Here is a 23,410-nt window from a genome sequence, read left to right on the forward strand (position 1 = left end):
TTCATGCATAGACTTTGAAATTTGACCTTCATATCATTTTCATATAATTAAACATTATTCTTCTTTTGACTTCTTTTTGTCATTTAAAAATATAAAAGCCATTCTTTTTCATAGACTCTACACAAATAGGCAGTGGACTGAATTTTGGGCCATTGTGTGTCAACCCCTGATCTACTATAGTAATTGTTTTTCTTCTGCATATCCCTTTTGACTGCAGTTCTGATTTCCCTCTTGGTTGTGTCATTTTTGGAAACCTCCCCGTCCTTTCTCTCAGCTAGCTGAGGCTCAGACATTCTTTGGAGAATATGATTCTGGTCCTCATGTAGCTCAGGGGAAAGCAAGAATGCCTACGTAAAATAACTGCTAGAGCAACATCAGATAATGTCCCTCCTTTCATTTTTGTGTCCTGGCTAGTTTGATACATAATCCAGTCACTTGAAGGTTGCGTATGGACTCTGACAAGTGGTTCTGGTTTCTGCAAGGTCCCGATGTTCTAATGATCAGTGCAGGCAGCCATAGTGATGGTGAGAGTCAGAGTTTTGGCTGATCAAGGATATTTATATCTTTAATAGGTTGGTGCCTTGGAGGAGTTCTGTTCTAGCATGAAATGAGAGTTGGGGAGAGGTCTGGATAATCAATTTGGTGTCATCTCTTAGAACAGTGATATATAAGAAGCATGTTCAGGCTGGAGTGGTAATTTGGGATGGAAATGGGAGCATGATAAACATTTTATGCCACTCTATCCTTACTACATATAAAATGAAAACATGACACAGGTTTTTATGTGAGGATGTGTTTAAAGGGGAATAATGTGCCCTTTGTCATAGGGAAACAGAACCCAAGAGAATGTTCTCAGATTTGTAGCTCTAGCCCTAGTTTGATGAGCTGCCCCTCACACCAGTTAATGGCATTTTATTCAGGGCTGTGAAGCAATGGGGGTGACAGAGGCTCAGAATGCCTGCAAAATGAGATTGGTTCCAGTTGGTCTGACAGACGCAGTGATTTATAAGAGTGTTTTTTGAGTGGGCACCTGCTATTGAGAGCAGCCAAATGAAAGGCATACAGGTGGGAGGGGGAGGAGAACAAAGAATAGGAGAGGGGTGGTTGTGTATAAAGCAGGTAAGGATCATCCTAATTACAGCTGTTAGAACTCTGAGCTGATAGGCAGCTGTTGAATAGTCTGAAATGGTAGAAGTAGTGCAGGCCTTGAAATTGCACAGATCTGAGTTTGAATCCCTAACTCTTATCACTCATTAGCTGAGATCTTAGGAGAGTTGCTTCCTTTCATTGAGCCTCTATTTCTTTGTCTGTAGGGATAATAAATATTCTCCCCTTCTCCCACCATGGGAAACTATACTAACATAAAAGTCCAAGCAGAGTTCCTGGTGCATAGGAGAGCTTAGTTAGTGGTTAACCTTATTAATGTTTGTCCATTTGTTCATTCATTTGTTTATTTACTAGCATTGATTGTTCTTTGCAATTTCTAGTATAGCCTCATTTTCAAACAGATGCCTAAAGGTAACTTAGGCATCAATAGCTCTTGTGATTAAGGTGGAAGCACATAACAGTCAACATGTATTTATGGGTATACATATGAGACCATCTCCTATGATGACACATAGGAGTTTTAGTAGGTACCTGAAGTATGATTTGAAAAACAGCTGCCTTGCTGATGAGCACAATAAAAGATAGACCACCGTGCTAGTAATTGAAGATGTCACAAAATAAGACCAAAATGAGATATTCATACTTACCAGATTGGTAAAAATTTTGAAGTATTACCAAGTATTCAGGAGAATATAGAGTGAGGGAGCTCCTATAGTAGGAGCTTAAACTGATATAACTACTTTGGGAAATTATTTGTCAGTATCTAGGAATTTAAAGATGTGCATATCCTATCTACTAGCAAATTCTGCTCCTAGGATAACCTAGAGACTTCTGTAATCAAGGCAATGATTTTTATAACCACATTGTTTGTTACAGCAAACAACCTTAGTGTCCATCAGTGGGATAATGGATGCATACTTTAAGTAAGCTAAAGTTACATGTGGTACCAGCATAGATGAATTTTAAAAATGGTGAGTGAAAAAAAGAAAATTGAAAAGATAAGACCATTTACATACAGCTTGAAAACAAGGAAAACTATATTAATATATTGCTTATGGATACCTACATATGTAATAAGTATTTAAAAAAATTATTTTTTTTAGGGCTGCCTAGGGCTGAAATCCCAACTCTGCCATTTACTTACTGGCTGTGTACCCTTAGACAAGTTCCTTAGCCTCTGTGCCTGTTTTCTGATCTATAAAAAGAATAAGAATATAATCTACTTCATAGGTCTGCTTTAAGGATTAAATGAGTTAATACAAGTAAAATGCTGAGAATAATACCTTGTAGGTATTAAGTGCTATGTAAATGTTAGTAATTTTAGTTTATTACATAAATATTATTATTATTTATTTTTAAAATTCTTAAATATTATACCTAGGAAATAACAATAAATTTTTAATACCAAGCTCAGTAAGTGTTCAAATTCCAATTGCCCCATAAATATCATTAATTTTTTTTATAGTTTGGATTAATTTCCAAATAAAGTCTACACGTTGTGCTTGGCTGATTGTGTTTATTTATTTATTTATTTTTTCCTAGGAGAGCAAGGTACAGGCTTTTATTTAGAAATAAAGTGAGAGAATAGAGCTCCTGGCTCATGCTAGGAGGGGACAAAAGAGCCCCTGATTGTCTTTTAAGACATTTTAATCCACAGATTGTTCTTCTAAGTTTCCTTTTTCTTTCAATTAATTGTTTTAGCTTTATTGAGGTATAATTGTTATGTAAAAAATTGTATGCATTTAATATATACAATTTGATGAGTGTGTAATGCATATACCTGTAATACTCTCACCACAACCTCCAAAAATTTCCTTGTGTTCTGATTGTAGTTTTTCTTTTTCTTCTTTTTTGGTAAGGACACTTAATGGTTAGATCTGTCTTCTTAACATTTTAAAGTGGGCTGTATACATTGCAAATTAAAAAAAGACATGTAATTGTATCCTTGAAAAGTAAACAAAGACTAAAAATATCAACAACCTAGGAATTCTAGGGTGCCGCATAATAATAGTATAGCTACACTCTATGGACACTTCCATATAGTAGCTACTATACTAATAGCTTTGTATGTACTCATTTAACCTTTCCCTATGAAGTAGGCACAATTTTATCTCGATTTTACAGGCAGGAAGAAAGAGGCTTAGAAAGAGTTACTTCCCAAGGTCACACAGTTAGGAATAGCAAGGCTGGTCCAGAAGGCAGGTGCAAGTGACTCATGGTCTTGACTGCAGGTTGAACCGCCCACCTGGCCATCGTTTATATTAGTCTCTCTACACAGGTTTCTATTTCCTTCCTGTCTCAATCATTTTTTTTAAATTGAAGTATCATTCATATACAATCTCATATTGCTTTCAAGTATACCACACAGTGGTTAAACAGTTGCCCGTATTATTAAATCTTCACTCCCAGTAGTGCAGTTACTATCTGTCAACATAGGAAGATGTTACAGAATCATTGACTATATTCTCCATGCTGTACCATCCCTGTGACCAACTTATATTATGATTGAGAATTTTTATGCCCCTTTATCCCCCTCTCCCTCCCAACTCACCCGCCTCAACTCCTCTACCATGGTAATCACCAGTCATTTCTTAGTGTCTATTAGTCTGCTGCTATTTTGTTTATTTTGTTTTGTTTTCTTTTTATAGTGAAATCATATGGTATTTGTCTTTCTCCACCTGGCTTAGTTCACTTAGCATAATATCCTTTACGTCCATCCGTGTTGTTGCAAATGGAAGGATTTCTTTTTTATGGTTGAATAATATTCCTTTGTGTGTATTTTCCATCTCTTCTTTATCCATTCTTCTTTTGATGGACACTCAGGTTGCTTCCAAAGTTGGCTAATGTAAATAATGTGATGCCTATATCAATCTTTATAAACTAAGCTGTGTTGTAGTAATGAACATTTCCAAAACGGGAACAGGTGCCTTATAATAAAGGGTATTCCTCACTCATGGTACAGTATTCATCAAAAGTCAGCTGGGAACTCTGTCACACAACTCCTGGCCCTGGAACCCAGGAATCCTGGACAGAGCAGCCGCAATGTCAAACCTTGCCAGTTGCTACAGCAGAGAGAGGGAAAGAGAGAGAGAGATGGAGAGAGAGAAGGTAGAGACAAAGAATGAGAGACAGGGAGAGAAAGAGAGGCAAAATGAGAACTATGGAGAGTCTCACATTAACAGTGAAATGCTCTGTTCTGGAAGTGACACACAATACCTCCACTCGCAAACCAGAGGCTAGAGCAGTGGTTCTCAACAGGGGCCATTTTGTCTCCCAGGAATATTTGCCAATTTCTCGAGACATTTTTGGTTGTCACAACTGGGCATCAGTGAGGAGGGGTGGTCCTGGTGCTATCTGGGGGCTAGGGGCCAGGTAAGTTCCTGGATACTCTACAGTTCATGGAACAACCTGTCCCACACCCCCCAGGAGGAAGTAGCTGGCCCCCAGAGGGCCAAGGTTGAGAAATTGAAGGGTAGAGGAGGCCTCAGGACTCACTTCTAAGCTGCCTGCAGCTCTTCCTTGGCACTGAAGTGGCCCTTTCCTAAAGAAGTCTAATAGAGGCCACATACTCATCAGTATTTTCTAGTGTCCACCCTAAAAAAGTAAAATGAAACAGGTGAGGTGAATTTAATGGCATACTCTATTTAATTCAGTATATCCAAAATACTGTCACTTCCACATGTCATCAATGTAAAAAACATTAATGAGATGCTTTACTTTTTTTCTGCACTGTCTTTGAACTTCAGTGTGTATTTTATACTTGCAGCATATCTCAGTTCAGATGGGCCACATATCAGGTGCTCAGGTGGCACTTGTGCCTAGTGGCTGCTCTACTGAACAGGCAGCTCTGGAGGCTTCTGTTCCAGGATTTCCCATGGTCTTTGAAGACTAGCAGCCCTGCTGTCACCCAGAGGTAGTGAGTTCTGAGAGCAGGACATAACTTCCAGGAATGTCTGTCCCAGATTCCCAGAGACAGCGGCGTATGTTTTGGGAACAGGGGGTCCTGGTTTCCTGTGTGGCCCGTGCCTCACCTCCTTTTCTGTTTCTCACTGACAGGTGCCTCAGCGTCAGACATGGAGCCCAGCTATGGGGGGGGTCTCTTTGACATGGTGAAAGGAGGTGCAGGAAGGCTCTTCAGTAACCTAAAGGACAACTTGAAAGACACCCTTAAAGACACATCTTCCAGAGTCATACAGTCTGTTACCAGGTAGGTACATTCTTCTCAGTTAATGGACTTCTTTGCCCCCAGAGGATCTGCTTAGCCACCCGTTGCTTGTTTGGCTTAAAGACAATCAACTTTGTGATGTGATTGTATGGGATTTGATCAACTGAGCAATGTCACTGAAGCCATAAAGTTGAGTCCTTCAGAAACTACAAGCCCAGGCTGAGAGGACTCTGCTCATTGGAACATTAGAGTTTAGTGGTTGCCATGCCTGTTTTGCATCCACATCTTGGGTTCTAAGGTATATGCTATTGTTAACCATGTGACCTTAGGCAAGTTAATCAACCTCTCTGAGCTTTACTTTTATACTTTGGTAGGATTTGTGTCAGTGGGCTGTTTGAGAATTAAATCATAATGTACATACAAATAATCTGAGCATGCAATACTCATGGATTATAATTAAAACAGTATTGATTTTGTATCCTAATAACCTTCTAAAATTTATTTAGTGAGAGAAGTTTTCTATGCTTCTACTGTATGAAAATTCTTACAGCATGCCATGTGAATTCTCTTCTATACTTTGGTATTAGAAAGTTCTAGGGTTATTTTAAATTACAATATGCAGCTTTGAATCATAAATTCAAATGTCAAGTCCAAAATATTAGTAACCATTTTAATCTTTTTTTCAAAGGTAAAATTTATCCCTTCCCTCCAATCCCCAGTTAGGTTCTGGTAGGCAGGAAAAAAGTATCTTTTGTTCTTTCTCCACCACTTCCTCCTCTACCCCCTAATTGCTTACACTTATGGGAGGTATTTACATGTAGGCAAAGAGGCTGGAATAATCAGTGTTAAAAAGGGAACAGTGATTTCCATTCTGAGATTGATTCTGTTCATGAGTGGCTTCTATAAAGGGTGTTGGGGTGTCCCAGGTAGAGGTAGATTTATACTCCTGACGGTATATACTGTCTTCTCTCAACAAGTCTTCCTTGTTAGAGAGAAAGCCTTGAAGGGAGAGAAGGTATCCCTGGTTGTAATGGGCAAGAGATGAGAGAGAGAAATCTTGGCATATTTGGATCATTTTAATGAGCACTCTTTCCTATCTTGCTTTTAGCTACACAAAGGGAGACTTAGACTTCACATATGTTACCTCCAGAATTATTGGTAAGTTTCTCATATTTCTAAATGCTCAGTAGCTCAGCTTTCAGTTGCTGCCCCTCACAACAGCAGACATGTTTAACCTATTTTCTTTCTGTGTGACCCCTCCTAGTGATGTCCTTTCCTCTGGACAGTGTTGACATAGGATTCAGGAATCAGGTCGATGACATTCGAAGCTTTCTGGATTCCAGACATCTTGACCACTACACGGTGTACAATCTGTCACCCAAGTCTTACCGAACTGCCAAATTTCACAGTCGGGTAAGGAATTTTAGTGCTGAGATCTCATAGTTGAAGACATGACAGGTCTTCCTTAAGTGCTATCCTCAAAGCCTTCCTTAAGTGCTATCGTCAAAGCCATACGAAACTGGAGAACTGTATACTCTGGACACTTCTAGCCACAAAATATTCATTAGGCTGTTATGAGATACGTAAAGATTTTCCTTGGGCGAAGATATTTGCAGGAAAGCTTATCAGCCAATGAGATACCATATAATCTGGGGCCTCAAATCACTTGTGACTGGTTGCTCAGATGTTAGGACACATTACTCTGAAGCCCATTTGGAGACCTAACTGCTATGTAGGGCAGTTAGGGATGCTTACCTGTAGCACTTACTATGCCTTTAACCCTTCCTTACCATCCTGGCCACGATGAGGCAGCATGGTGAGACCAGTACAGACACACCAGTATTAAGAGAAGTAGCTCTCTGACGTTCAGTCAAGATGCCTCTTCCATAAAGGAAGGATAGCACATAAACAATCCACATGCTAGGTCTGGCAATACTATTACTGATATATGACAACAGCAGACAACTTTTAGAGAGCACTAGAGAACTTTCCGTGCAATATCTCATTAAATTCTCTCAACAGTTCTCTGAGGTAGATGGACAAACTGAGGCATAGAGCAGTGAGGTAACTTGCCCAAGACCACACAACTAGTAAATGGCCTGAGGCATGTGTTCTTAACAAGCTGGTGTGATAGTATTATTTAGAAAAGCTGGATTATCCTCTTAAGGAGCTTTTGGAACTAGGCAGAGAAATATTCCTAGTTTCAGGCTGGTTGGGAAGCTATGAGAACTGGCTTAGGTTTGAATCTGATGTTGAGCCTGATATTTCTGGCCTCTGGATTCTTGATTTACTCACTAAATTAAGGCTTTTTCTCTCTCAAGAACATCTTCAAACATTTTAATTTAGCCTTCAGATATAATTGGTTCTACAGCTACATCTGGGTCTATTAATAAATATCAAGGGTTTTCTACACATTGGACCCTTTAAAAGTGAAACTTGATTTCAAATAAGCAAAATGATAGCTGGTTGTCCATACCATGTATCTAGGATCTCAACTTTGATGCTGGAACACATTTTGGCCCAAATTTCAGTTGCCATTGCTAATCTCTGGGCCTCAGAGATTACCAGGTCTGTATGCTCTCTAAAACCTCCTCCTGCCCTAGTGTTTAATAAGGTAGGGGAGAGTTCTGTTAAGGACTCTCTTTGCTCAGAGTGTTTCCAGGAAATGCAAGAGGTAACCCAGTGATTCTAAAACTTTAGTGTGCATCCGAATCACCTGGAGGCCTGGTTAAACACCCTGGACCAGCACTTCTAGTTCAGCAGGACAGGCTGGAGGTGAGAAAATGTATTGCTAGCAACTTTGGCTCTTCTCCCAGTTTCCTTGGGGGCCTCTCTTTGAGAAGCAAAACCATTCTGAGGCTGCTGGTCTAAATTGCCATTCTATAATGGAGAGTTTAAATGCAGCTCTTTTAAATTCCATGTAATTAACTGTCCTTCCAATGCTTATTCCATTTGCCGCCTAATTCAGAGCAAGTGAATTAACATTAAACAAAAATGTGGGTAGATAACTGTTTCTAACTAGGATGCAAATCTTTTGAATTGATTTTTCTTGTTTGGACACTTAATGTCAACATTTTCCTAACTGAAGGACTGTGGAACATCCTGCACAGTATTTCTTAGAAATTTCATTTGATCTCGAAAGATCTGTGATAGTCTGGAAAATTTTCCCTTTCAAAGTAAATAAAGATGTAATATCATTTTAGAAGCATTCATACATGTGAAGCTATCTCTATGTATAGCATTTATAAAAGCAATCTCTATAAAAGATGTTTAAAGAAAGGCTTCTATTTGTGTAACTGCACATTTTGTGCCCAGTCTTAACAGTCTTACCAGAGGAGCCAGGAATTTCATATTGAGTGTCTGCCCAGGGCTGCTCTCATTTGCCCTAGAAGGGCAGGGAGCATGTTTACTTTAGTTGCTACCTAGAACAGTGCCTGGCATCGCTAGTAAATGTTTCTCAGAAGAATGAATGTGCCATGAATTGTTAAATACATAGATATAAAAAAAAATTTGGTTCTTTTTCTCAAGGCACTTAATCCTAGTTGGAGAGAGAACCCAAGACATTCTAAAGACAAATGCAAATATTTCTGAAACCTACTGAGGGAGCTCAGCGAAAGGAGATAGCAGTGAGAACTGGACCTTGAAGCATGAGTTTAGGTGAACACAGTGGGGTTATGTCTTCTCTGTGAAAATTGTAGAATGTGTCTTACAAAGCTCTTTGTAACTTGGCTTCTGCCTGCTTCTCCAGCTTCAGTTTTGCCCTGTTCTCCATTCCCTAAAAACCTCATGCTCCAGCCTAGGGAGACACACATTACCTCTTTGCACAAGCTGCTCCCTTTCCATAAAAGGCCACCCTGCCACATACTCCCACCTATTTTTGTTAGCCTAACTTTGCTAAGGGGATGATTTCCACATGACACAGGTTTTCCAGCTCTTTCCCCTAAAGTACAGGATTGCACTACATCTGTAGCCCTTCCCAGAAAGTCCAGAACTGTGCAGAATGGAATTGGGCCCTCTGATCTAGCTTCCTCAACCCTCAGCTGCATCTCAGGAAGACAGTCCAGAAACCTTTGATTTTCATCTTAGCTCTGTTTTTTATTTGGCTTCATCACTTTGCAAGGCCATAGTCCTTTCTCTCTGTAGCACTAACATCGTGAATTGATTTGCATTTCATTGTTGCATTACGTATAAGTCTTTTCTTGGTTCGCATTTTCCAGTCCATGGGGACTAGACCCATTTCTTCCTTCTTCCAGGATAATAAAGTACTAGGTCTGAATCTTATTTTAACAAATGTACATGGAAGAATCTTCCATAATGTCAGTGTTCGGAAAGACCAAACACAAGACAGATTACATTTACAGATTCACAGGAGTCCAGCTCTGTTTATATCTCTGTGTCCTGAAACCTGAACTCAAATGGGTTGACAAAGAATCACTTGAGATAATCAAATAGCAGTTTTCTTACTATTTGCATGTATAACAGAATGTTAACATAGGACTTGTGTTTAGTCTTAGTTTTAGCAGAGGGTTCATATCCAACTCAAAACAACCCATGGCCAATAGCCCTGCGTTCCAAGTGAGGTGCTAGAATACCTATTCAGAACTGCAAAGGAGGCATTGAACATCAGTTTTTTGACACTTCTTAGCCAGTATCCACCTTGAGGAGTTAAAGTACCAATGTTGACAATGAAGTCCTGGAGACCAATGAGATTCATCATCTAAACTAGATGTTCTTAATCTGAGTTAAAAAGACAAGCATCCAGTATGTGTTTAGATCCATGGCTGGGCCTTAGAGTTTAACCATTTGCTTCCACTCTTTTAAATTTATTATTGTGGTAAAATATGTGTAACATAAATGTATCATTGTTACCGTTTGTAGGTGTACAATTCAGTGGCATGAAATATATTCACAAAGTTGTGTAACCATCACCACTATCTATATGCAAACCTTTTCATCCTCCTCTACACAAACATGAGAGGATGTATGTGGGAGGTTGCTAGTTCAGTTTCTGCACAGGTTTATAGCTCTGCTCCAGAATATCAGGAGCCACTGCTCTTTATATATCTCTTGGCACTGCTTCTAGCAACAAATGGAAGTTTGGATGAATGGCCATCAACTTTAGCCTAGCCCTAAAGTTCTTATGTTCCAGTTAATGTATTCCAGTGCCATTTTGAGTGTCCTGTACCCCTGCCCCACCAGGAAAGGAGTGTGCTAAGGAGACTGTTAATAGCACAAGAAAAATAAACCCAGTTGATTCTTTTGGAATCTTCCTTCATCTGAACATTTCTAAACAACATGATCTAGTATCATTTCTAATCTTTTGGGAACAACTTGATTTGGGGATATGGATTATCAGCTTGGGCTTCTTAGAGCTCACCAAAGAGGTCACTATAGCTCCCAGTTTCTGCTTTGGTTCACTGGCTGGTGGAGGGCATTGGCTCTAGAAGAGCAACTTTACAGTTTATACTTCATCTCTCCCTCTGCCACCATGCATCGGTGTAAGGACAAGAAAAAATGGGGTAGAAGAAAATCCCTCATCTGGGAGCCAGAGAACTAGGGACCCCTACATTCTAGCAATTCAGGCTTCAGTGAATTAAACATCTTCACCTTGGTAAAATATAACCATAACTTACAGCCAAAACCACCCCACAAATGTAAGGTGGAATTGCAATTAATAATCAATCACCAGACAATGGGGTATAGTAGAAAGTACACAGATTTTATTATTTTATTATTTTCTATTGAGGTGAAATTCATATAATACATACAAATTCTGAACTTTAGAAGTTCCTATGGGCTCTCATCTCAGCTGTTCCTCTTCCTGGGAAAGTCACTTCACCCCATCTCAGACTCAGGTTTCTCCTGTATAAAATGGAAAGATAATGAGAATACCTATTCCATAAATACTTAGAAAATTTTTCTGTAGGTTTGCTGTAAGGAATACATTTGATAGAAATGTCTCGCTGAGAGTAAGCATTCACTAAGTTGTAATTGTGATTAACATTAGTAATAATAACATGCCACAATAAATCATTGACTGAAATACCCCATCCTCCAAAAACAGTGTCAGACCCCTAAAATGCTAGATGTGGCTCTCCAGTCTGATTCTTCGTAGCACCTTTTGCTCTTAAGCTCAGCAAATGGGATGCTTATGCCATCTTACTTTGTACTTGAAGTGATGATAGATGAAAATGGAATGGCATCCAGCCCTGGTGCTGCTTTGGCCTCTTTTCCTGCTGGGTGGTATCATGCCAACCTTGTCATCCATATGGTGTTCTCTGACACTCAGTGGCTCCAGGAGGTGTTCAGAGAGACTGAATATGGTATTGTGAAGTGTCACGTGTCCAAGGATTGTACCTACTGCAAGATGCTGTGAACCCCAGAGAGCTACAAAAATAGCTTGCAATGATTGAATTTCTTTTTTAAATATTTTTGGTTTTGTTTATGCCTTAATGTTTTTCCCCTTTAGAGAGAACACATGCTTTTAAAAAATTCTAATTGTATGTCTGCTTAATGGTATATAATTATATATCAAGAAAATATATAATTATGGAGTACTTTAATATTATTTACTTGATTGATTTAATGATTCTGGAGCTATTAGCCTATTGTGCCAAGAACAATTTAGCCAACTTTTACTGAGACTCATTGCAGATATTGACATTTAGTGTTTGTGTGGGTGACATACAGTTTCTAAATGATTTAAAAATACTGTGTGGGAAAACAAATTTCCCACACTTTTACATGTTGCTCTCTAGAAAAGCAACAAACTGATTCACCTATTCCTTCCTCAAGTATTGTACATGTAGACAAATCTTATTACAGGAAAGGATGGCCAAGTGGGCTCATTCCTTCTCTCCTTCACTCATTCAGTCACTAAACAACTACCTACTGAGCCCCTGCCGTTTGACTAGCACATGGACACTGGACTCTGGGGTTACAAAAGTGAAAAAGTTATGGTCTCTCTTCTCATGGAGCTTAGTGTCTAAAGGGGGAGACAGAAATCAACAGTTTGTTTGAATCCACTAGACAATGACCTGGCACTTCTTGTGTTTATGTTGTGCTACTCAATTCTTACAAGTTTCAATGCCCATTTTCACTTTACACACAAGAGAGCTGAGGCTTGGACAGGTTAGTGACTTTTCTAAGGTTAGTCAGGTGGTGAGTGGTAAAGCCAAGGTGAAAACCTAGCCTGTGGGCTTAACCATGTTGCTTTACTGATAAAAGCTGTAATACGTGAAAGTGGACAGACGTGTAGATACAAAGATTTCTAAATTGACTCAGCATTTCTGCCTGCGGGTGTTAGAGAAACTCAGAGGCAAGAGAAGACTTGATGTGGGGTTTTGAAGGATGAACAGGAATTTACCAAGGGAAGAAAAAGCATTGCAGACAAGAAGCAGCTTGTACAAATGTACATTTTGATGACAAAATTTATCTTCCCAATTATTCTTTTCTTTTAATCAATATATCATTTCCATTCTTGAGAACACATTGGTGGGAAATCTATTTGGGGGTAAAGAATGGGCCAGAAAGAATCAGCCCTGAATCATGTTGGGTATAGCGGTCAAGCTGTTATGAAGTTTAAATTAACAGAGGCCCCAAACTGGACTCCCCTAGTAGTTATGTCAAGCATTTCAACTACTTTTATAGTAAACCACACCTCTCATTCCCAAAGGCATAAGAAAAGGAGTAATCTGGAAGGTCCCCTGCCAGTACCCTACAATCATCTTGTAGAAAAAAGTCACTAATTAACCTAAAAGAATGAGCTTTCTTGGCAGCCCCAGTGAGAGGAACTCATACGTTTGCTTTCAGATGTCAGCTCTACAGAGACCACACGTAATTTCCCATTTTTATTTTGAATGGTTATTATCTGGTTACTAGAAAAGGGAAACTAACCAGATTGCCCCTACCTCCCTTTCCCTGCTGTTATACATTAAGGATTTGAGATACTTGGGTTTTCTTAGGTTAGTGGGATGTTAGTGTTACAGAACACTTTCTGATGAAACTGTCCATATAGAACCTATTCTTTCTCCAGAATTCCCTATCGCAGAATATTGCATCTGCCATCCTTTATCCAGCTATTAAAGCTGGAAACCTGGGAATCATCCCTGACTTTTTTTCTCCCATCTCTCTTTTAAGTATACCATGCCACACACACACTCACACACTGCCAGCTGTGATCAGTCACCAAGTCTTGTGTATGAGTATTTTACTTCTTCTTTATTTCTTGAATCCTCCAAGTCTATTTGTACCCCATTGTCACTCATCTAGCCACCTTATGTCCTATTTGGACTCCTCAGCAACCTCCTGACTGGTCTCCTTGACTATGCTTATGTCATCCACATCCACATTCATTCTCCATACTGGATCTTGAAAGGTCTTTGGAAACTGCAAATGAGAGTCATCTCCTTAAATACATCTCCCTGCTCCTAACAAAGCCTTGTATAATTTGGCCCTTCAGTCTACGTTCTTGCCATACATGGTTTAATTCATTTTATTCAAACATAGCTGGCTTTATCTTAACTCAGGACTTTACATTGGCCATGATAAAATAATAATGACAATAGCTAACATTTATTAATCACTTTGTGTCAGATACTGAGCTAAGCCCTTGAAATATATCCTCATCTAATAGCTGCAACCCTGTGAGGTAGGTAAGGGTGAGTAGAATTCACTGTATTTTATGAAGAACGTAAAAATTTCTCCTCATTTTTTATTAGTTAAATTAGTAAATATGTAATCAATTGGGGCTTATGTCTGGTATTTTGAAGCAAGTGATAATCTTAACCAGCATACTGTTGTAGCACAATGATATATATTCAAAAGACCTGGTTGCAATGCTGGTACTGACCAGAAGGATGACTGTACACAAGATAACCTCTGAGAGTCAGTTTTCTTATCTGCAAAATGAGGATCATATTAATACCTGTCTTACATGATTGTTGCACAGATCAGAGCCAAGCAGAATGCCGAAAACATAGGCAGTGCCCTATAATGTTTTGAATTAATGTACTAGAAGAGTGAAAATGCCTGAGGTCGCCCCCATGGTGTCATGGGTCCCTTCATAAAAACAGAAAGAAATCAGAGCTCTGAACAAGTGCGCCTTCAGCTCACTCTACAGCACTTTTCATACATCATGAGAGCTGGAATAAAACTAGGGAGAGTGCAGGGTTTAGAGGATAATCCTGTAATTAAGAATCTAATAGGCATTTCAAAACAATTTGTGCTTAATGGAAATTAAATTTGAGGTAACCTCACAAAGTATAAAAAGAAATATCCAAATATGTAGTTTAAATGATCTAGCTGAATTTAAATGTACTTCAAAAATGTGAGATTTTGTACATTAAGCACCTAATAGGTTAAACTGTTTTATAGTAAATAGAAATTAAATTTAATGTAACCTCACAGAATAAAAAAAGAATCCCAATATGTAGTTTACATGGTCTAGTTTAATTTAAAAATTTAAAGCCTTTTTAAAGATGTGTTTTCATACCTTTACTAAAAAAGGAATTTTTTAATAAAAACATGCCTGTATTAAACACAACTCTTCTTTTGCTATTTGGACCCTGTTCCCAACTCTCTGACTGTATGAAGAGAGAATGTGCTATCACATTCCAGCAGCTGTTTGGGTGACACCTGTTATGGAGAGGAAGTCGCTTGGGAATTCATTTCCTTTTGCATTTCCTGTAGGTCTCAGAGTGCAGCTGGCCCATTAGGCAGGCCCCCAGTCTGCACAACCTGTTTGCTGTGTGTCGGAACATGTATAACTGGCTACTGCAGAATCCCAAAAACGTGTGTGTTGTGCACTGCTTGGTGAGTAACGGAACCTTCGTTGTTGCCATTTGTGGTTGTTTGGGTTGGTCAGAGCAGCCAGCCCTGTACAGACAGGTGAACATGTAACATTCACATTCAATAAGCACATATTGAGTCCTACTTAGGGCGTGAAAACCTAGCCTGTGGTGTGTGGGATATAAGGGAGGAAGAATTTATTCCTGTCTTAAAGCTTGAATACTAGTGAGAGAGGAGTTATGTACCCATAATAGGGCCTCTCGAATGTGCTAGGTATTATAAAAGTGGTAGAAACAAGTGCTGTGGGTGCATAGACAAAAATGCCAATGAGTTTTCTGTGAAAAAAATTTGCTGTAAACACATTGGAATATTTATTTTTAAATTTTGATTTGAATCAAAATGAAATAAAAAGACACCTATGCCCTGGTAAGCAGTCATATAGATGACTATTTTACAGCAATTCCCAGTGGGACTGATGACTTGTCTGACCATTTACGTCCTGGAGTCCCTTTCTCCAGCTCTTGCTCCAGAGGCCTCTCACCTAGTGTTTAAAACTCAACATTTGGTTAAGTCTTTCTCTTTTGAGTATTTTCACAATATGGGCACTTCCACTATGTGTCTAACTGTCTCCTGTGGCATTTAACACAGTGCGTCATCGTATTCTGGTGACCTGCCTGTTCCCCCACTAGATTATGAGCATCTTGCAGGAAAGAACGTGTCTTCTTTATCATTATCCTCTAGGTATTAAAGGCTTGAATAAGTGATTGAATACACGAACAGATGAACATGCAGCTGTAGTATTGGAACTATTCATTGCTTCTATGAACTTCAGGGTATACTTTTTTGTTATAGGATTATTTGATAATTTTCCCCCTCCTTGAGAGCCAGTTGGCTAAAGGAAAGAAGAACGCTGAAGAGCATGTTTTCTTCTTCCCGTTTCACATCACCAAATTCTTGGCAACAGAGGAAAGGCACTTGGTGTTTGTAGGAGTTTAATGTGAAAGGCCAAAGGGTTTTCCTTTTGAAGGCACAGCAGATGGTGTAATAGAACAGATTGCTTTCAGGGACTAAGCAGCCTTTACGCACCTTGGTGATTTTCTGTTCACTCAAGGACTTTCTAAAAGTTCAGAGCCTAGGTCTAACAGCTTTGTATGGAAAGGTAGCTTGAGTCCTGAGGGTCCCAGTTCTCATGATACAATCATAAGAATAAAAAATCAACTAAGAAAAAAGAAGAGGCAGACAAAGGGCTGTGTCTCCATAGGCTACTCTCTAGGCTAATGAGAAGGGTGTGCATGAGTTGGAAGTCTGCACCAAGTCTTTGAGAAATGGAATTGAAGTAGGAGAAGTATTTTTATCCTTTTTATGCTGCTGTTTTATTAAAAATAATAAGCACATAATCATCTTTTAATAAAAAACCAATAGAACTTAAAAAGACCTGCAGGTAGAAGGAGGGGTAACATATTCATGGGTCATGAACACTTTAAACATGTCAGGAAGTCTAAATGTAAAAATAATCAAAATTGAGGAAAACATCTAAAAAAGACAACTATCCTTGGTATAAAGACAAGAAATGCTTGAGGCACACGTTGTAATCTTAACTCCCTTATTGTTTCCTTTTTCAGGGGAAACAAATGTCAAAACTAGAAAGGGAGCAACAGTGATAATTAAGACAAAGCTGATAGATAGTGAGAAGAAAGCCTCATGGTGCTTAAAAACAATCAACTCTCTAGACTTAAATTACATGACAGAATGCTGAAAGCACTTGGAAAGGAAACCGTAGATTCCTTAAGTAATAGGAGGAAACAAAAAGAGGTGTAGGCAAGCGAAGAGAATAGGTTCTCTCCAAAAGATGAAGTATATTGCTCTTCAGAAGTTACAAGCTTGTGAACCTAATGGCAATTCAAGGCAAAATTCTAATAAAAATTCTTGCACAGATGATTTTAAACTTAGGAAAAAGTCCACATTGGTTCATTATGAACACACATCTCAAACCAACTGAACTTCTTGCAACAAGACAAATCAGAGAGAGATAGTTTATTGATAGTTAATTGGATTCCTGTAAGATGTTTCCCAATTTCTTATGATCAAAATAGAGAAATTTGGGCTAAGTTGTTATTATTTAGTTGGATTGTGGCTGAACATCTGCCTGCAAAGGTAAGGGATTAATAGATCAGTATCCTTCCAGGAGAGGGTTGCATCTGGTTGCTCTTTTAATTAACAACTTTTATGAAGATACGGAGCTCAAACAACAATTTTCTCAGACCTGGGAAGGTCGTATAATGAATCTGTATTTTAAAACTTTTTACAGTTTGGCTATTTAAACAGAAACTAACAATGTGAAATAAACACAGGATAAATATAAAATCCTGAGTTCTGGTTTTAAAAGTTTGAGTATATTTGTTCATTAGCTTAACACATCATCTGAAAAAGAACTAGGATTTTCGTGGATAGAAAAATCAGTAAGAGCTTATGGTGTGACTTAGCTTGAATTTAAACTAGTTTAGCCTGGGATTATATTAATAAAAGCATAGTGTCCACACTAAGATGGTATTTCCTCTCTAGTTGGGTCAGAATGCATCTCCTCTCTTGCATTTCACATCTGGGTAGCACATTTAAGGTTGTTGTTTTAAAACTGGAGACTGTTCAGAGGAAATCTCTCAAAATGGAATATCAGATGAGAAAGAAACAAAGGGATTATGTATTAGGGTTCTTTAGAGAAACAGAACCAATAGGAGAGAGGGAGAGACAGAGAGAAAGAAGGAGAGAGAAAGAGAGTGCTTTACTATAGGAATTGGCTCACACAGTTATGGAGACCAAGAGGTCCCATAACTTAACAGTCTGCAAGCTGGAGAACCAGGAAATATGGTGACATAATTCAGTCTGAGTCCAAAGGCCTGAGAACCAGGAGCTCTGATGTCTCAGGATAGAAGACGGACATCCCAGCTCAAGAAGCTAGAGATTTGGGCCCTTCCTTAGCCTTTTTCTTCTATTCAGGCCTTCAACAGATTGGCTGATGCCCATTCACACTGGTGAGAATGGGTCATTTTTTACTCAGTCTACTGACTCCAATGCTGATCTCTTCTGGAAACACCCTCGCACATACACCTAGAAATAATGTTTTATCAGCTATCTGAACATCCCTTAGCCCAGTCAAGTTGACATAAACTTAACCATCACAGATTGGGTGTGTTTTTAACCAGGAAAATAGAAGAGCTGATGGAAGGGAGGGTATTTCAGGTCTGTGAAGGGCTGTCCCAGGGAGAAAGGAGTAGGTTTATTTTTTGGCCTGACAGAAGGAAGAATGAAGTCCATTGAGAGGAAGAGACATCAACTCGATCTACTTAGTATCCTTGCAAACTGGACTGGGCTCCATCACGGGGAGTGAGCTGCTGTCACTTAAAAGTATTCAGGGAGAGTCTGGGTCACCATCTGTCAGGAATGCTATTGCAAATATTCCTCCATTGAATGTGGTTGAATCAAGTGAAGCTTCTTTATTTTATATGAATCTAGGAACATATTTTGGGTGAAATATGCACATAGCACATTCTAAAAAGCAGTATTTACCTAATTTTTGAACTCTTTATCTCTGGGCTTAAACCAAGAGACCTCAATTATTTTGATCCTACAAGTCCAAATTTACTTTGAAGAATATTTTTCAGTAAATACATGCAAATCACATTTATATTGCAGAGTTTCTTAGGTTATTAGAGAGTCAATTTTATCCTAAGAATAAGCCTTTCCTTGGACTTTGTGACTTATATAGCTGGGACAGATTTGAGTTTTCAAGTGAACAATTTTGAACTGAAAGCTACCCCTGGTTGAGAGGATTTCTTTCCTCCGCACGTCCACACTCTTAATTGCAAGTAAAGCCATTCTCAGTGGTGAGTGGTTGATCAGACCATGTTTATGACAAGCATTTTCTTTGGCAGGATGGACGGGCAGCATCGTCAATTCTGGTTGGTGCTATGTTCATTTTCTGTAATCTCTACTCTACTCCTGGCCCCGCTGTCCGGTTGTTATATGCAAAGCGACCAGGCATTGGACTTTCGCCATCCCACAGGAGGTAAAGTAAGCTAGACGTGGGGTAGGCACAGATGTGGTCTAATTGGTATCATGTACTTAAAAAAAAAGCCCTTTAGGTAATTGGCTTATCTTCCTCTTAGTCATAGTTTCTTCCTTTCTCTTATTTAAATTGCCTCTTCTTATTTCTTCTGGATTAAATGTGCTTCTGATAATAAATCCAAAAGTTTTTCTAAAACCAGTCTTTAATTGATAAAGTTAATCTGCTAAATCAGATAGTAAAAGAGGTAAAATACTGAGCTAGTATATAGTTCCCATAAGCTTTCTCACTTAATAAATATCCTCTGTTAGTTTCCTGGGGGGAGTACAGCAGTATCACTAGATAAAACTTTCATATATATATTGGGTGCATTCTCTTTTGCTAGTTAATGTTTAAAAAATTAGCACAGTAAGTTTTTGTTGTACATTAATCATTTCTGAGAAGAAACTTCATAGCAAAGATTGATTGCCTCATTGTCTGGTGTAGCGGCACCCACAGAATGCCAATCTTCTGTTTAGATACCTGGGCTATATGTGTGACCTCCTAGCAGACAAACCCTACCGTCCTCATTTCAAGCCACTCACGATTAAGTCGATCACTGTCAGTCCAGTTCCTTTTTTTAACAAACAGAGAAATGGATGTCGTCCTTACTGTGATGTACTGATTGGAGAAACCAAGATATATACAACCTGTGCAGATTTTGAACGAATGAAGTAAGTCATGATACTTTCCTTAACTTCTTCTTGTAAACTGCTAAATTCTTGTGAAAGTTGGATCATATTCTTCCTGTGAGGACTACATCATTGTGAAATGGCTGATATAAAAATTTTTTTTCAGCGTAGGTAGAAACCATAGAAAAGTACACCTAAGTCAAGGGATGTCATAGCCCTCTTTCAAACAGTGATACAAAGTAAGGGATTAACATTAGCTATAATGACAGGTAAGACAGTGGTGAGAGACAGAGGACTGACATTCAGTGAGGATAATGGAAGAATCAGGGATGAATGAAGTTTCTAGGTGAACAACTAGGTAAATGATGATATAATTAAAGATGGTATAGAATCCACAATAACAATAAAAATCAGGTGCCAGTGGAAGGTGGTAGAGGGTATGGAAAGAAGAGAGTGGATGGTAACATAAAATGAAATTAGTTTGCAATAGGTTGAAATTAGGGATTCGTACCCAGACCGTTACAGAGCATGGCATTGCAGTTTCTGTACTGATCTTGGTTGGACTTTTTTGTTCCCTTGTTTCTGCTTTTGCTATTAATTTAAAGTTAGGGAAAGGCAGGTACATCAAGGTTGTGTGTATTTGAGGAAAACGAGACCTACAAAGTAGGGATGAGCATTTGATTTATCTGGAAATCCAGATGGGAGGGGTGGGGAGAGAGCCTGGTGTCAGACCAGCACCATCCCATGACAGAACCAGTTTGCACCCAGTTGCCCTTGGCTGCAATTGCCTTTGCTCAGGGTAGGAAATGGTTCCTGGGTCTAGGCCTGGGCAAACAGCTCCCTTGACCAGAGCCACAGAGGACTATACCTATGTGATTAAATCAGACTGGACTCTCTTTCAGTGTATACTTTTGTCTCTGTTTAAAGAGAATACCGTGTCCAAGATGGAAAAATCTTCATTCCCTTGAGCATCACTGTACAAGGAGATGTGGTCGTTTCCATGTATCACTTGAGGTCAACCATTGGGAGCAGGCTACAGTCTAAGGTATGGTTTCAGGAAGAATCATCACATGAGTTCCTGAGTCTTTAATAGAAGTATTTCAGAGTCTTTTCTCTACATCACTTTGGGCTTGAGTATCTTATAGTTTTAGAATTAGAAAGAGCCTTTAAGTTTACTTATGACTGTCTCCCTCATTTTACAGGGAGATTCAGAGACATTCACAGAGACTCAGAGAGGTTGTGACTTACCCCAGGTCCTTGGTATGATGACTGCCTGAAGATGGCAGTCCTAGAACTCCTAGCTCTTTAGAAGCTTGTACCTTTTTTATAGTTTCCCATGTGAATCCGTGTGTGGGGCTGTTTCTAATGAGGATGTGGGATTAAGTAATTATATTTTTTCAGTTTTATACTGTGACAAAATTCACACAGCATAAAATTAACCCTGTTAAAGTATATAGTGCAATTGTTTTTAATATTTTCTAAAGGTTGTGCAACACTTTTTCATTTTCATCAACCCCAGAAGAAACCATATACCTATTAGTAGCCACTGTCCATTCCACTCCTCCATCTGTTAGGCAACCACTCTACTTTCTGTCTCTGTAGATTTACCTATTTTGGACGTTTCATATAAACAGAATCATGCATTATGTGGTCTTTTGTGACTGGCTTAGCATATTTTTGAGGTTCATCCATCTTGTACCATGTATCAGTAGCTCATTCCTTTATCCAGCCAAATAATATCCTAGCATATGACTATACCACCTTCTATTAATCTCTTCTTCAGTTGGTGGACATTTGAGTTATTGCCATTTTTGGATATTACAAATAATGTTATAAGTAATTGTATTTTAATTCATCCAGTATTTGCTAAGTGCATGTACTGTGCTAGTCACTGCCTACGGGTTTTGGATTGACAAGAATAGGCCTGTGCCTCTGCCTCTAAGGAGCTCAGCCTAGCAGGGGAAATTCACACATGTGCAGTTATCTGCTGCCATAGTAGAGGCAGGGTGAGATGGTGTAATGAGAGTGGTTTGTTTTAGACAGAGGTGGCCCAAAGAGGCTACAGAGAGGATAATGACCTTCCTAGGTGGGCCTTAAGGATGAGCTTACCAGGTTGGAGCAGGGGCATTCTCAATAGAACGAATGGAATGAGTCAGAGTATGGCAGTGTGCAAGAACATGGGACACCGTCAGAAGAGGAAATGGCTTGCCAAAACAGAGTTCATGGAGGGGAAAGGCTAAAGAGGACATTGAGCTGGTTCCGAAGGGGGAGGTTGTTTAATACTCATAGTAAAAACAAAGATTCAGAAGTAGAAACAGTTGAAGGTACATGGCTGCCCCAAATATAATCTTTTGATCTAATTCTCTTCTCACTGACAAATTGTAATGTGCTTTTCTCATGTATTTTTAGGTGACCAACACTCAGATATTCCAGCTTCAGTTTCATACTGGATTCATACCACTGGAAACAACAGTTTTAAAGTTCACCAAGTGAGTGCTGCTTGGGTCAAAACCCTCTTCATTCCCAGCAGCTGCGAAATGCTGGGGGCCAAGTGCAAGGGCTGCAGCATCCCTGTTCAGTGCTGCAGGATGGTGGAGCGTAGCTTAGCCACACTGAGAGACTGGCTGTATTTTACAGCTTGTGGTTGGGTATGATTTGTCTTGAACACAGAATACAAATAGATCAAAGACTTCAAATAGAAAGGTCTAAACTTCCATGTGAGTGAACAAGAAGGAACAAAATTTCAATACTGTGATCCTTTGCATCTGGTGTCCCTTTGTGTTTTTCAACAGAGATGGTAGTTTAATCGGTAACATGATAGGAGCAATGATGCTTCAGATGGACCCCAGTCCACAGCACTAAAGCAGGGCCCTGGGGCCCCTCTGCACCAGATATGGACCCTCAGTTGCTTTATTATAGTGTAGTCTAGGGAGCTCAGAGTGGTGGCTGAAGCTGGGATAATGGGTGGGAATTGCTGGGGTCAGGGTAGGGGGGGATATACTCAAGAGCTCAGGGGGGCAGCTGAGAGCCTGTTTCACTATTTTAGCAACTGGTTTGGCCCTGCCGGTGCACACCAGCTGGATGGAGCAGCCCTGCTTTCTAGAATGCTTTCATGTGTAGCAGTATCCAGATTCTTTCAGATTCATCCACATTATTCTCCTCTTTTCTCTAGATGAGGAAACTGAGGCTCAGAACATTAAAGCAACTTACCTAGTTAGTAATTGATTTTTCCTGGGAAAACGAGCCTCAGATTTAACCTACAGAAGTTTCTGTACTGAATATCATCTGATTCCATTGTTTTTCACTGATCTTATTCTTTTAAATCCCTACTTAGGCCTGAGTTAGATGCATGTGATGTACCAGAAAAATATCCCCAGCTATTCCAGGTGACTCTGGATATAGAACTACAGCCCCATGACAAAGTGATAGACTTAACTCCACCATGGGAACATTACTGCACAAAAGATGTCAATCCCAGCATCCTCTTCTCTTCTCACCAGGAGCATCAAGATACTCTGGTTTTAGGAGGTATGAGTCACCCGGAGGTTGTGTTTTTAGGACAAAATCTCTGTTTTTTTTATCACATTGAATTATTTCCTGTGTGTCATTGATACTGTG

The 23,410-nt window shown here is 39.2% G+C and overlaps 1 protein-coding gene across 3 annotated transcripts in view; it reads left to right on the forward strand.

Annotated features, from left to right (window-relative positions):
- Positions 1 to 23,410, forward strand: part of DNAJC6 (DnaJ heat shock protein family (Hsp40) member C6) — a 127,531-nt gene that overhangs the window by 80,938 nt on the left and 23,183 nt on the right. For all 3 annotated transcript variants that reach the window (XM_037024386.2, XM_037024388.2, XM_037024385.2), the window contains exons 2-10: positions 5,164 to 5,314; positions 6,381 to 6,430; positions 6,537 to 6,685; positions 14,963 to 15,085; positions 18,991 to 19,124; positions 19,640 to 19,834; positions 20,720 to 20,837; positions 22,202 to 22,281; positions 23,127 to 23,320. In XM_037024386.2, coding sequence (XP_036880281.1) covers positions 5,164 to 5,314; positions 6,381 to 6,430; positions 6,537 to 6,685; positions 14,963 to 15,085; positions 18,991 to 19,124; positions 19,640 to 19,834; positions 20,720 to 20,837; positions 22,202 to 22,281; positions 23,127 to 23,320 — 1,194 coding nt within the window. The remainder of the gene's footprint in view (positions 1 to 5,163; positions 5,315 to 6,380; positions 6,431 to 6,536; positions 6,686 to 14,962; positions 15,086 to 18,990; positions 19,125 to 19,639; positions 19,835 to 20,719; positions 20,838 to 22,201; positions 22,282 to 23,126; positions 23,321 to 23,410) is intronic.

Source organism: Manis javanica, chromosome 4, assembly GCF_040802235.1.
Source record: "Manis javanica isolate MJ-LG chromosome 4, MJ_LKY, whole genome shotgun sequence".
NCBI lineage: Eukaryota > Metazoa > Chordata > Mammalia > Pholidota > Manidae > Manis > Manis javanica.